General features: G+C 41.0%; 1 protein-coding gene across 1 annotated transcript; it reads left to right on the forward strand.

Moving 5' to 3' along the window:
- The first annotated feature begins 183 nt into the window (after positions 1–183).
- Positions 184–14,430, forward strand: LOC118432110 (HAUS augmin-like complex subunit 3). Its single transcript, XM_035843634.1, has 15 exons — positions 184–366; positions 1,627–1,812; positions 5,501–5,611; positions 6,113–6,196; positions 6,747–6,858; positions 7,567–7,767; positions 8,905–9,047; positions 9,647–9,781; positions 10,211–10,394; positions 10,923–11,075; positions 11,460–11,556; positions 11,918–12,074; positions 13,185–13,266; positions 13,609–13,704; positions 14,098–14,430. The coding sequence occupies exons 2-15, from the start codon at positions 1,637–1,639 to the stop codon at positions 14,224–14,226; spliced, it is 1,860 nt and encodes a 619-aa protein (XP_035699527.1). The 5' UTR covers positions 184–366; positions 1,627–1,636; the 3' UTR covers positions 14,227–14,430.
- Positions 14,431–15,106: the final 676 nt, after the last annotated feature.

Below are 15,106 nucleotides of genomic sequence, written 5' to 3' on the forward strand. Positions count from 1 at the left end.
CAACTTCGATGACCTACGGGTAAGTATAGACGGAACCACTTGGATATGGGTGAAGTATAAAATAATAATAATCAATTATTTCCGACAATGGTAATTGGCATTGAAACAAACCATACCTTATCTCTTTAATTATGTTCATCTTTTAAGTGACTCATAATGAAAGAATAAGGTGTAAGTACGAATGATGTCTCCTATAAGAAGGTGGTATCGACCGGACGCGCCAACTATGAAACCAAGTAGAAAGTGGGAGGGCAGCCTTGGTAGCTAGTGGAAGTTTTGTTCTGTTTTACCAGTTCTACTTGGATTATTTTCGGTCGTTTGTTGTCCACAGTCACACAGATTGCAAGAGATGTAACAAGCTGCAAGGTATGTAACTTTCTGTCTTTCTTGGGTGTCAATTTGGTGTCCTACATTGCTCTATAAAAAGTAAAATCCAACCTCACATGTAACAAAAATTATTTTTACACTACCATGCATGGCCTTGGATCTCTATTACATCTGTCGTGCAGGACTCTGGGCAGATAACTGAAGAAAGGCTCTCGAGCAGTGGAAGCACATATCAAACCTTACCTGATAGAAAGTGATAACGTTACACACTCAATCTCAATCTCAATCTGAAGCAAACTCACGGCCTCACCACACAGATCTCCAAGCAGATCTTGCGGTGGCATAACGTAGCGGACTGGAGTTTCTTTTAGGATTTCGGTGGTTGGCGGACAGCCTCAAGCCGAAGGGCTACAGTTCCCCTAGGAAACGTAGGACGCGAAACTTAAAAGCGTTTACCGCTTAAAACTAAAAGTCGTTTACTGCCTCTTTCCGACAAACTTACTTGTATCGTCTGTTGCCTCTTTATTTTGGGTAGAATATGTAGTAGATTTTAATTTTGGACCCGAAAACTATCATTTTTTAACGTTTTTTTTTATCAAAGCTACTTGGAAAAAGAAAATTTTCCCAGGATAACAGCTTATGTGGTAGAGAAGCTAAATTCTTCATGTTTTTGTGAAATGAAAATAAAAAGATTCCATGTGATAACTTTTTTGCAATCTACGATGACATAATTTCATCAAAATCGCATGAAAACGCTGCTATTTGGGTCATCAGGCAAAAAAACGCTTCACCGTTGCAGTGGACTAATAGTGATACAAAAATGGTTTTGCTGGCCGACCAACTACTAGTATTCCTCGCACAAAATTGATATAACCCACTGGCTTTTCAGGAAATACGACAAATCTATGCTCAGCTATAACGATCACCAAGCAATAGGGAGCAAAAGTTAGGGAGACAACAGCGCACTTCCGGCCTATTACACCACCCTTCCGCCAACTCCGGCCAAATTTGAACTCCGACCCGGAACCATAAGATAGCCTCCTTTGCAGCCTTCTATGAGTGCTGGCATTTATATTAATTTGTTGGGAGAAGTGCTGATGCAAGATTTTCAACATATGGCCAGGTTCTTGTGCTGGGGAATATCAAGTCTGCACCTGCTTCTAGCAAAGGAGGCTAAACACACACACAAGGATCCTATCCTTCTTTGGCTGGAAATTACAAGTTCAGAACTGTAATCCTTATCAGATTGATATACAATACAATATACAATATCTACAAAATATCTTTGTTTTTCACCAGAATAAGGACCATGAGTGGAAGACAGTTCCTGGAGACCCTGAAGCAGATTGGTTATCCAAAGTCACATGACTATCAGCCAGATGATTTTGATTGGCTGTTTGAGAGTGAGGCTGCAACTCCATTTTTGAGGTGGTTCTGTGAGAATGTTGGTCCTGACAATGTGCTCACTGAGGAAGAGCTGCAGAAGTAAGTGAGAGTGGAGTGTTGTTCTCCTGCTTTATTTATTTATCCAAGGAGGTTATATCAGAATATAACCTCCTTGATTTATCTATTTCTGTTTAAGTACTGTATACAGAGTTGACACACTCAGTACCTTGCGGACTGCTTTCCAGGCATGCCCGGCACAGAATAACATACACAAAATAGCATAACAAAGAAAGCAGATAAACTAAACAATGAAAAAACCAAAGTAACAGTATATACATAAACATAAATCAAAATCGTAACCCTTACAGTCTTTCAATCATTGAATGGAAGCTTTTTTTACTGTTCAGTTAAATACATGTACAGTACTATATCCTGCCTGACCTCCGGGCATGCTCCGAAGAGAGTGTAAGGTTTGGGCAAAAAAGTCCGGAGCAAACGCCCGGATGGTCGTAAATGGCGGGATAACGAAACATCCAAAAAATCAGGGTGGGGGGGTGGGCGTTCTGGAACAGCAACTTTCCTTGCCCCCCCCAAAAGGGCCCCCCCCCCCCCAGGGCGGCCTTCCTTGATGACCCAAACCACACGCATCTAGCCACGCTCATCCGCTTGCTTCCCCTAAGCTACGGTGGGGCTCGTCCGCTCCGAATGACAAAATGCAAGATTTCTCAGTGTAATAAGTACCCCTGTGTCAGGTGCAGGTGAGTATGTCGAGGTGCAATTGAGGTCACGTGGCGCGCCCCCAACCTGTTTACGCTTCTTAAGGAATGCGCAAACAGGCTGGGAGCGCTAACTTGACTCAATTAGAATAGTACTATATCCTGCCTGACCTCCGGGCGTGCTCCGAAGAGAGTGTAAGGTTTGGGCAAAAAAGTCCTCCGCAATCTCCTTTCCGTGTACGTAATGCGGTATGCTAAGGCACACACCAGTATAGAAAACCTCTAATACCCCATACCTCCATCCTTTCCCATTCTTCTATCCTTCCCCAAACCACAATTCTTTCCCAAACCTCAAACGTATCCCAAACCTCTATCCTTTGCAAAACCTCTATCCTATCCCAAACCTATATCCAAACCCTTCTTCCAACCCAAACCTCTACTCGAACCTAGAAAAAACACCCTTTAGCTAAGTCAAGTACTAATTTCGTCCCAAGGCTGACCCTGAGATGACAATTCTCAAACAAAAACAACTCACTTTTACTCTTACTGTAACGAAAAAGGAAAGTTGCAAACTAAGAAATGACCGTCTCTCTCAATAGCCGACATTCCAAACAATAATTATACGGCAAGCAGACTAGAAACATGCAATTTTAAAAATAAAGATTAACCCAGGGTCAGCCCTAGGACGAGCACCAGCCCCCGGTTGGTGGGCCTACCGAAGTAGAAGGGTAATAATAGGAAACCCCGGTGCCCGCCGTCGAACATCCCCCGAAAAAGGAACTAAAAAGCATTACTTACTAGGTCTAAAAACTTCTGAACAATGCTAACCAAGGAAAAATATACAGAAATTAGCCGCCTCGTAAACTAGCAACAATCGGTATATAAACCTATTCACAGTAGATGCGTTCCACACAACCGATAAAACGTCTGCATCCGCAAAACATGGATATCGTACCCAAAAGAGATCAAACAATTAAAAACAACCGTGGGTATACTCTCCCCACAACAGGCAAAATGAATCAAGTGGATATCTTCCACACAAAAGAAGATAAAACACTAAATCCTCCATACACACGAATAAAATTGACAAATGGATTTCCCTCTACATAACCAATCATTTACGTGCCATAGGAAATCCCCCACAAAAACGATAAAATATACTATCCTCCACATAAACCAGTTCAATTAGTACAGGCTTTCCCTAAGACCTCACCTGCCAAATTGGATTAAAGCGCACAACTATAAACCACACCAAAATGCCATTGTTTAAACTAATCATTCGCCACGTGGTCATCAGAGGAATCAAATTATACGCCACCTGCGCCATGTTGGATTACAGCGTACAGCTGCAAACCACACCAAAATGTATCTGCTAAAATTAATAACCCACCACAAGGTCGTCGGAGGATAAAAAACATAATACCCTCCAAAAACCAGAGATCACAGCTAGTGGTTGCCCACCACATAAGGCGAGAGAACATTACTAGCGGACTCCTTCCGCGGAAACGATAGACAATTTATTAGTGGAAAGCCTCCACAAAACAATAAATCATTTACTTGTGGTTACCCACCACATAAAACGAGAGAACATTACTAGCGGACTCCTTCCGTGGAAACGAAAGACAATTTATTAGTGGAAAGCCTCCACAAAACATTAAATCATTTACTTGTGGTTACTCACCACATAAGGCGAGAGAACATTATTATCGGACTCCTTCCGGGGAAACGATAAACAATTCAATAATGGATAGCCTCCACAAAACAATAAATCATTTACTTGTGGTTACCCACCACATAAGGCGAGAGAACATTACTAGCGGACTCCTTCCGCGGAAACGAAAGACAATTTATTAGTGGAAAGGCTCCACAAAACAAAAAATCATTTACTTGTGGTTACCCACCACATAAGGCGAGAGAACATTATTATCGGACTCCTTCCGGGGAAACGATAAACAATTCATTAATGGATAGCCTCCACAAAACAATAAATCATTTACTTGTGGTTACCCACCACATAAGGCGAGAGAACATTACTAGCGGACTCCTTCCGCGGAAACGAAAGACAATTTATTAGTGGAAAAACGAGAGAACATACTAGCAGAATCCTTCCGCGAAAATGATAAACAATTTCTAGTGGAAAGCTTCCACAAAACAAAAAACAATTTACTAGTGGTTACCCTCCACATAAAACGTTAAACAAATACTAGCGGAATCCAAACGAAAAAGCAGCACTGTGGACATGCTCCACAAAATAATAATAGGAACAACAAAGGAACCTAATCAAGTCTCACCTGTGAACCCCAAGAAGAATGCTCTAAGGCGGCCAAAACGTTCAAGTAACTCCGTCGCCAGGCTGCCACGTTAAACTGCCCGTCCTGGGCTCTAAATTCGGGCACTCCGACCCGACCAACCGTAGTCTGCAAACCCCAGGACGAAACGTAAGAGCAAGGAGCTATTAAATCTCCTTGGAAAAAGTAAACCATCCCCCAAACCTGACTACCACACTAGCATGGGCTCTCAAAATCAGCATCTGTCGCGCTGGGAAGACCTTGTCTAAAAACAAAGTCGAGAGCACGTGAGGAAGACGAGAAACGTGGTAGCGAAGCTTCCCCTACGCTGCGGTGAGGCTCGTCCGCTCCGAATGACAAAATGCAAGATTTCTCAGTGTAATAAGTACCCCTGTGTCAGGTGAGTATGTCGAGGTGCAATTGAGGTCACGTGGCGCGCCCCCAACCTGTTTACGCTTCTTAAGGAATGCGCAAACAGGCTGGGAGCGCTAACTTGACTCAATTAGAATAGTGTAATATTGGTCAACTCTTGTACTTGCAGGTTGCTTTAGTACATTGGTAGCATGGACCCGAAGTTTGTGTGAGGTACTAGTATCAGCAGGAAAAACGACTGAACTTACTAGTAAAATGTTCACCTACAATGCTTATTGGTCAAACTAAGCATACTAGTGCATTGGTAAAATCAATATTTGCAAAGTACTGATATTGTGTTACACCACGTGGCTGTATTAGATACGTATACAATTTATCCTCATTTTTGGTTGACAATGCCACCTGTCACAGATTTGAGGAACTGCAGCTGTCTGGTGCACCCATCCTGGAGGGTCGTCAGCTGGAGGAGGCTCTACAGAGCATGCCCAGGGAGGAGAAAACAATGTCTGCAGAACAACTCAGGTATGGGACATTACCATATCATGGCAACTTGACTGCACAAAGTTGTCTCTTAATGTTTGCTTTTCTTAACCTTCTCACAGTTTAAAAGTGAACATACCTACATTGAAGCTGTTCTCCAAGCAAAGGTTTTGGTCAGGGGGCTACTCAGCATCTGCAATTTATTTAATCTGGTTTGTTTGCAGATGAAAAATTCCAGCCACTACTACCCCCTGTCAAACTCTCTGCTTGGAGCATATTTTAAAGTTTCTGTTTTTAGATGTCAGTTAAAATTAAATTTGGAAATTAAGTTAACAAACTTGACACTACTCTAGTAAGAGAGTGGATAAAGAAAATAAGGTCATGTGGTATAGAAGATCTTTTTAGAAGGAGTTGTATCCATCACTTCTGTGAAGTCATGTCATGCAGATAGAACACGTGACCCGGCGAGCAGTAGAAGTTGCTCCATCTGTATCGAGTCTTGCTGCTTGTTGTCTTGTTTTGTCTCCACTCTGTTCCATACAGGGAGGAAGTATCTCGGCTGGAGGAGGAGCTCAACACTTGTGAGACAAGGAAGAAAATCCTGCTGCACCACAGGAACAAACTCAGGTCAGGCTACAGACATGCTTACTGGTGTGCCAAGGACTTGGTTTTATTGTGTCTCGATGTTTATGTTCTTGTGTATCCATAGTTATTTGAATACACTTGTCAATAGACTAGAAGGTTGTGAGTTGGATGATGGTTTCAATACAAATGTCACATTTTAATGAGCTTACCATATTTTCCCGAATAAAGTACGCACTTAAACTTTTCAAAATTGAAAAGATGCTAAAAGTTGTTGCCAAAGTTTGGGTGCGTACTTTATTTGAGGTTATTGCATGGATAAAATGGCAAAAAGAGCCTAAAATAAAGCAAGGTGTAGCTACATTTCTAGGAAGGATGCAAAACATACACATTGGTGTTGTCTTAAAAATAAACTGCCTAAACATAATTTACATAAGAGTGACATCTGCACTGGTAACTCTGGTACTTGAAGGCATCACTACTGTGTAGATTCCTTGTTCTTTTTTGAGCTTGTATTACAGTTGATACATACCTGGATGTCTAACCTTCCTAGACATAGAAAAAATACCTAGACTCATAATTTCTTCCCGTACAGCCTGCATCAGACAGCTACAAACCACAGCCTGTCTAAACTGGACGCTGTACAGGAAGCTGCTAAACAGGAGCACAGGAAACAGGTGGACAAGTGTAGGGAGGATGACTCTAAGGTATGGAATCATGATAACATAATCTGTTACTAACAAAATCTGTTACTATAGGGAGGAAGTAGCTCCAGTAGCAACAGCTGCCTCTTCGCACTGATGCGCGTAGACACGTTCGACGCCAGGAGGCGTAAGCTGACGCACTCATTTGCGGCTCGCCTCCTGGCGTCTGAGAGCAACATTATCAGAGTCCTATCTGATTTCGATGTTATTGCTACAAGTATGTTCTGGAAGAGCTACGGTCATGTACACAGACCACGTGCACGAGTGTAAATCCTTCCTGCCTTTTGATTTAATGTACTGGATTGTTGTTCTTTTTAAATGTATTGTCTAATTGTCTGTTTTTATGGGCCTTGGTGCCTGACAATAAACTATTGATAATATAGATATCAAACGACTTGTGTTCAGTGTAGCCCCCTTCATGCAATCAAAAAAGAGAGAGAAATCATTAAAATTCTTAGATGCAGAGTGAGAACTTGAAGGTATGGAATGACAAGTTTTGATGCAATAGTTTGGGATACAGTCATGTATTACTGTAAAATGTGCTTACAGACATATTGACGTTTCAAACGCTTCCCAAAAATTAGCAACTCATCATTCACATTCTTTGCCAGTTCAGGCTAGATATGATTTTTGTATGTTTGTCAGTAAGATACCCTTCATGATGACACATATGCTAAGGTACAAAGTTTGTTATTTAATCTTAAACTCTAGATGAACACAGATTTGGAAGAGCTGACCCAAACTGTGAGTAAGCTGACGTCCCTGTACACAAGTGCATCTGACAGCTGCAGTACCACCGCCAGTCAGCAGGGGGCAGCCTTCCTCTCTCAGCTCCCACTAGAAGACCACTTTGCTAAGGAGGATGCCTTCATGCAGCAGCTGACTGACTACACCAAAAGGCAGTTCTTTGATGTGGGTTAATGTTTTCAGTAACATGTTATGTTATAGTCTTTTCCCTGACTTTCCCTAGCTGTAAACCTTGAAACTTTCATCGTGGTGGTTTTATTTTACCGTTCTTGTGCTGTGAACCCTTACCACAAAATCTAACACTGAATATGTGTTCTGTTATTCTGTTTAAACCACAATCTTCAAACATTGCAAAAACCTATTTTTCCTGTCTGCTGTTAAATAAAAATCATGGGGAAGTAAATAGATTTACAGTAACCATGTAATTCTTCATACCTGTCACGTGAATTTGATTCGGTTTTCGGTTTTATGACTTCATATTTTCTTATCTCAAATAGATGAACAACAGAAAGATTGACAATATGTAACATTGAAAATATTCAGGATGTGATAATGAATATGTTTTGGCAACAACGGTTGAAGAAAGAGTGTAAGATTATATTTGAAACACTTTAAGGTTCCGGTTCGGAGTTTTTTTTAGGATTTGGGGCCGATTTGACTGTCTCTGAGAAAAGCACTAGCGCTTCTCAAAACATCGTTTTTCGGATAATTCAATGTTTCCGATAGAAAAGGGTATGTTGTAGCTGACCGACAGACTCATTTGACATTTTCTGTAGAAATGTTATTTTTGGTACAAACCATCAAAAATATATGCTTTTCATCCAAAAATTGCTAATTTGGGGCCATTTTTTACAGGCCGCTACACGGAAAAAATGAATTTTCCTAGGATAATGACTGATATGGCAATGAAGGTCAAGACTTCTTCTGTATACTGAGTAAAAAGGAAAAAAGTTATCCGATACGTTTTCCGCGAGCTCCGATGGTGCTAAAACACCCAAAACGCACATAGAACGCATGATCTGGGTAATCAGGCGATGAAACGCTTTACCGCTATCGCGCGCACTAATACCAGGAAGTGTTCGCCGCACGATCAAATCTCCGACACCATAAAACGCTACGAACAATAAGCATTTGGAGAAGTATAAAAGATTATAGACTTCTAAAGCGATAGCCGAAACATCTAGAGCCAAAACTATGGAGACAACCTCTGATTTGCGTCTTATTCTTAGGGACTATTTAGATATCTGGACACTTGAAATTCCGAACCGGAACCTTAAGAGACCTGTGTCTTCGTCCCTACAGGGTATAGCAGACCTGGCCGGCCATGCTGAGGGTTCTCGGTACCAGTTCCTGGACGTGAGGGACCCGTCCAGTCTGCTGGTGACCGGGGAAACTGACCAGGTCATCAGGAAGAACTGTCACGAGCTCGCCAGGCTTCAGAACATGTCAGTAGTACTCACACTTATACACACAAAGGGTTTCTTCTTGTTAGGCCTGTCACACATTCACCACCTTCTCCACACTGTGGTTGGAAGTTAGTTGTGAGATAATGTATCAATTAGTACATAATCAGTCAAACTTGTATGGAATTCCACTTGTGGTGAATTACGAGATGTGTGTTTTGTAAAACTATATAACACTCACTAAACCCATGCAGACCCTATGCATTCCCTATGCATTTGGACACTTCCTTTGGGGGCAAATGAATGGGGAGCATTAAGCACAACAACAAGGCCGATTACTGGTGGTACCAAAGAACACATAACAAGTCAAGTTTTTCTTAGCGTTCCTGAAATTAAACCAGGAGTTGTCAGGCACATTGTATTAATCTAGTAGAATTATGAAAGTTAATGTTATCTTATTTTATATCTTTATGCTTTGAAAAAGCAACCCTGCCCCTCCATTCATTTCTCTGTTTTGTCAGTTTATTTCTGCAGGACGCTACAAGGAGACAAATTTTCGATGATGTTTCTTCTCTACTATCACAACATACATGTGGACAGTAGATTATTTTAGTGCTGAATTGTCAATAATTTTGTTCCAGCTTCCCACTGAGCCAGAGACAATACATCCAGGCTAAGGTTCAGGAGAGCAGAACCCGTGCTGCACGCCAGACTATGGAGAGGAAACTACAACAGTTACATAGTAAACCGTATCCCGAGGACACTGCAAAACTCAGGTAGGATACCTGTTCACATGTGGTGTGATACAAGAAAAAACATATTGCAAAGCGACAGTCTAGATTTGGTTTCCTGGAATTTGAAGCAATAGTTTTTTTGTCTGTTTTTTTAAAGTTAACCATGGTACCATCCTCTATAGTCATAATCAAACTAAAACTGTAGAAAATGGTACCCCGGCTATTTCAGAATAGGACTCTCTACTTGAACCTAGAATGTAATTCTTAGTTTCTGGAATGTTAAGATCTTTTTTTTTTAATTCCTAGTTTTTCGTATACTACAAAGTAAATTTTCCTCATGTGCGACTCTTTGTATCCTGGGGTTTCAAATTTTTCCTTGAATTTTAATTATTAGTCTTCTGAGATGAGCCTCAGTAGTCTGCTGATATAGAAATGTACAACTTCTTGGCTGTGAATCCACCTTCTCCCCAGTAAACAGCTGCAGGAGACCCAGGCCGTGCTGAGCGCGGTGCAGAGGGAGTCGGCCGTGCTGTCGGAGGGGGAGGTACCGAGACTGATCCAGGCTAACGCAGAGCTGCAGGCCACCAGGATCCTGCAGGGAGACTACGACCTGAAGATCGCTCGTCAGGACTACTTTATCTCCAAACAGGAGGAGGTAGGCTGGCTTTACCTGTTGAAATTGATGTTGGAGGTCTTCCTTGGAATTCATGTGATCATGTTTTAAACTTCACTTCAAGTTCAAGTACAGGAAATACAGAAATTGGTTGATTGTTCAGTCTTTTTAAAGGAAAGTTACAATTAAAAATGGAAAAGCCTTCTATTCTATGTATTGTACCCCAATGTAAAGTTCTCACTTGTTTTACATAAGTCTAGAGTGTCATGTAAGCTGTCTCACTGTTAGAAACTCATGTCGTGCCAACGGCTAGTCACCTGATGATTGAATTATGTGACATCAGTAATCTGACTTTCCTGAGGATGGATTCTGATGAAATTCTCTGAACTCAAAAACCGATAACTTGTAGATGCGGCTTGGCTTTAAGACAAGCTATACATGTACCAAGTAGACATCAGAAACATTTGCATAACTTCAATTTCACCTGCACCAAACAGCATATATACAGACCTGTTATTTGAAATGAACTCTTTCTGATTTGTAAATGTAAATGTTGTCCATGGTCCCCAGGTGATCAGTCAGCTGTTGAAGCAGCGTGCTCGTAATGAGTTTCTCCTGACGGCGCTGGAAGTGGAGGGCCACGCCCACCGGGAGACACGACGACTACTCATGGCCCTGCGGAAGGATCTGGAGAAGGCTGTTACCATGACGCAGGACAGACTGGTGAGAACTGTGATTTATGTAATGTCTATTAAATGTAATTCTACCATGCAAGTCATATGCATCTATCTCCAATGGAAGGTCCCCAATATAGTGCACTCTTGTATATCTAAACTGTGTTTTTCAAAGTAGCGGATATATGTACCTCAGAAGCTAAATGTAAACGGAGGTAACTATGAAATGTCTACAAATATTGTATAGTCTGAGATCCACTTTTTGATATACTGATAGTTTTCAGGAGGGACAAAGCTGTTTTTGTAGTCCTACAAGATAAAATTTTGAGAACAATTCTTTTTGTTAGGTGCAAGTAAAATACTATGTCTTTATGATGAAAAGAAACTCGCTGATTTTCTTGCTGACTAATGTTTTTCTCCATCCACCCTGCAGGCCATCCTACAAGATCCAGTGTACAAGACATCACGATCAGCGAGGGCAACCATCGACTCCCGGGACAACTTCACTCTCAGACTTCACAATATGATAGGTCAGGAAGGGAAGGAGCTTCTCGAGCTTCTGAAATTTGTCATTCAATTACAAGGATGAAAATGTGGTATGCCCTGAAATTAGGTGATACATAGAGAAGTAACGCATGTAGAATATATTACGTAGTTGACAAATGCTTATTTTCTTTCAAATTGTCGACAAAAGTGGAAAATTCTGTTGTGCTTTTTCAAGTGAAATGTTGAGTTTTTAATCTGTATGTAGTGATATATGCAGTGATACCAGGCATAGCCAATTGATAGAGGAACAGTGACATAAATGTGTTAAAGTTGTAGGATTTGCCTGTCAGGACTGTCAAGTACAAGTACATGTACCAACCTATGCCGTTGTTCCTGTGTCTCCAGTCGGAACCCCCAATGAGGACCACGACAGGAAACAGCCGCTGTTTCGTACGTACGCCAGTCTGGAGGACGGATCCCGCAGTCTGAACCACGAACTACAGACCCTGCAGACAGGCCTGCAGGACTCCAGTACTGGCAAGGAGGACAAGCTTGCCCAGCTGTAAGTAAAAAGTCTACAAAGCCTGATTTATCCAAGCCCTAGCTGCACTCACATTATCTCACTCTCTAGTTGTCTAATAAGATACATCAGTATAAGCTAGTGATAATTAGATTGTCATCACATGAATAGTTTAGGTTTTGTAGTATTTTACTGCCATACTCTGTGGAGGAAATTATCATGGAAGTTGGTAGTAATCATATTACAATGCTAAACTTTCTTCCAACACTTAAAGTATACACGGATCAAACTTCAACAACCACTGTTGCCTTATTCAGGATCGACAATGACCATTTACTTCCAAATGTAAACTCCTGAGAGTTACAGACACATAATCTTATTGACACATGAACTTACAGATACGTGACGTCCGCATTAGTTAAACATGCCAGGAAGTTTATATCGCCCACTGTCTCTGTTTTAAGTGATGTCTGGAGTGCCCTGTTGCTTGGTACTGTGGAGGAATATGATCATAGCCAGTGTCAAGAACAAGCAAGTGTTCATGTTACACAGATTAGAATTATTTTGATGAAGAATGTTAGCAATTGACCTGTAGGAAAATATTACCTCCTCAGTGCAGTTAGATGTAGACAGAGACTGTGTGACTACTCGTTGTATTACCACAGAGAGACCAGTGTACAGTTAGATGTAGACACAGAGATGTTAATGTGTGAATGCTTGTTGTATTACCACAGAGAGACCAGTGTACAGTTAGATGTAGACACAGAGATGTTAATGTGTGAATGCTTGTTGTGTTACCACAGAGAGACCAGTGTACAGTTAGATGTAGACACAGAGATGTTAATGTGTGAATGCTTGTTGTGTTACCACAGAGAGACCAGTGTACAGTTAGATGTAGACACAGAGATGTTAATGTGTGAATGCTTGTTGTGTTACCACAGAGAGACCAGTGTACAGTTAGATGTAGACACAGAGATGTTAATGTGTGAATGCTTGTTGTGTGACCACAGAGAGACCAGTGCACAGTTAGATGTAGACACAGAGATGTTAATCTGTGAATGCTTGTTGTGTAACCACAGAGAGACCAGTGTACAGTTAGATGTAGACACAGAGATGTTAATGTGTGACTACTTGAATGTTGTGTTCCCACAGAGAGACCAGTGTGCAGGACCTAGGGGCCACCGTGTATGACAGGGCCGCCCCCGGCAGCGGGCCAACCACTCTCGGGCCAAAGGTGAGAGGTCATCTGGCTTCACCAATTCCATGGTTTATACAGATGTAGCATAGTGGTGTCCCAGTCATTTTGTTTCTAACATCATGTTCTTGTTCTTTTATTCCCAACTGCTTGCCCATATGCACAAAGGTACATTATATAGGTTGGATATGAGTAGGGGTGGGTACCAGTACAGAAAATTCAGGTACATGTACAGTCCAGGTCCAAAGGATCGGGTACAGGTCCAACAAGAAAAAAACAGTTTTGTACATCTTACTGGTACCCCCCCCACCACCACCACCACCCCCCTAGATATGACCATGACTCATAATTTGATGCTGTTTCTCTCTACATCATCACTAGGCCATCTTGGACTCTATGTTGAAGTTGGATCTGACCTTGAAAGACCTTGAAGCCAGCCTGATGGAGACCTTGAAGGACATGAACAAGAAGAAAAGGGTGAGTGTTTGGTGTTTGCAGTTCTGGCACTCAGTCCATGTTAATTTTTTTATCTAATGTTACTCACAATTTATCACATCATCGGAATTGCAGAAATGATAATGAAACAATTTAATCTGACGTTTTGCTATCTAAGGAAGAAGAAGTTTTCATATTTGTTTATTTGTTTCTCAAACTTTCGCATCAAAATCACAATGGATATGCCAGTTTTGTCTCGTACAAAAGTGTATGATAATGTCATTTCTTCACTTATTACAGGAGCTGTAATAGAAGTTAGAATTATAACAGAGAAATTATTAATTGAAAACTACAATTTTAGGTACATGTATTACCCCCTTAACTTAACCAGGACTTCAACTCCTCAAAGTAATGGTTTGTTGTTTCTCACTATAGGAGCTGCAGAATGACCCAAACCTGGTGAAGGAGCGCCACCTATTTGTAGACTTCTTCACTGCACCTGACCGCCTGAAGGACACCATAGATGACCTGAATGCCCGGGTGCAGGCTGCCCAGATATCCTGAAAAAAAACTCTCTTCTTGCCCAGAGTTTGTACATACAGTTTGAGTACATGTAGTTTATTTGAAATTCCAATTTACAATTATAGCCATTGACAAGCACAGGCACTGAATTGCAGTTACAATATGTGGACATGATTGATTTAATCTACTAAGGGCTGCACCTCTAATTATGACTAGATAGCTTTGGTAAGTGATTAAGAGATATTATCATATAGCCAGATGGAGTTGGCCAATCAGAGGCCCCCATTTCCCATGGGTTATCAGGCCGTAACCTCAAAAGTGGTCAGTTATTTGAATAACCGACCACTTTTTGGACCGCACCATTATACAGGGGGCAGTCATGAATTTTTTTGTACTGTTGTTTGTGTGTAAACCATGCATAACTGTCAAAAATATTATGATTGATTGGTTATGTTAATTGGGGCTCCACATGGGGAATATATCGATACTTGAAAAGGAATTATGCTGATTTTACACATTTTCATTATTGCTTTCTAACGTGATGAAGCCGGTACCTTCCTAAATCACTTTGTATATACGTACTTTGTCGTGCCTAAGTGAAAATGCTCTGCATGGGGGGGTACCAGGACTCCACTTAATAGTTTGTATTGCAAATAAGCCACATGTTGATGCTGATATGCTATCTCACAAACAGATGATTAGTTAAAATTATTAGTTAAATGATGATGATAAAATGGTTTAATGGTCTGTATTATATATACACACTATTGTACAATATATATATTGCAAATGTATTTTTATGTAATGTATAAAAGTGTTTATTTGTTATAAAGGAATTTGTGTGAAATAACTGTCAGTTGGATAGGCTATATGATAATAACGTTAATGCCCCGCCTTATCCTCGGTGTTATATGGTGAGATA

The sequence above is a fragment of the Branchiostoma floridae genome, chromosome 15 (genome assembly GCF_000003815.2).
Source record: "Branchiostoma floridae strain S238N-H82 chromosome 15, Bfl_VNyyK, whole genome shotgun sequence".
Classification (NCBI taxonomy): domain Eukaryota; kingdom Metazoa; phylum Chordata; class Leptocardii; order Amphioxiformes; family Branchiostomatidae; genus Branchiostoma; species Branchiostoma floridae.

Coding starts and splice junctions, on each gene's coding strand:
- LOC118432110 (XM_035843634.1), top strand. CDS start 1,637: ATGAGTGGAAGACAGTTCCTGGAGACCCTGAAGCAGATTGGTTATCCA. Junction 5,612..6,112: donor ATGTCTGCAGAACAACTCAG/GTATGGGACATT, acceptor TGTTCCATACAG/GGAGGAAGTATCTCGGCTGG. Junction 9,048..9,646: donor CTCGCCAGGCTTCAGAACAT/GTCAGTAGTACT, acceptor ATTTTGTTCCAG/CTTCCCACTGAGCCAGAGAC.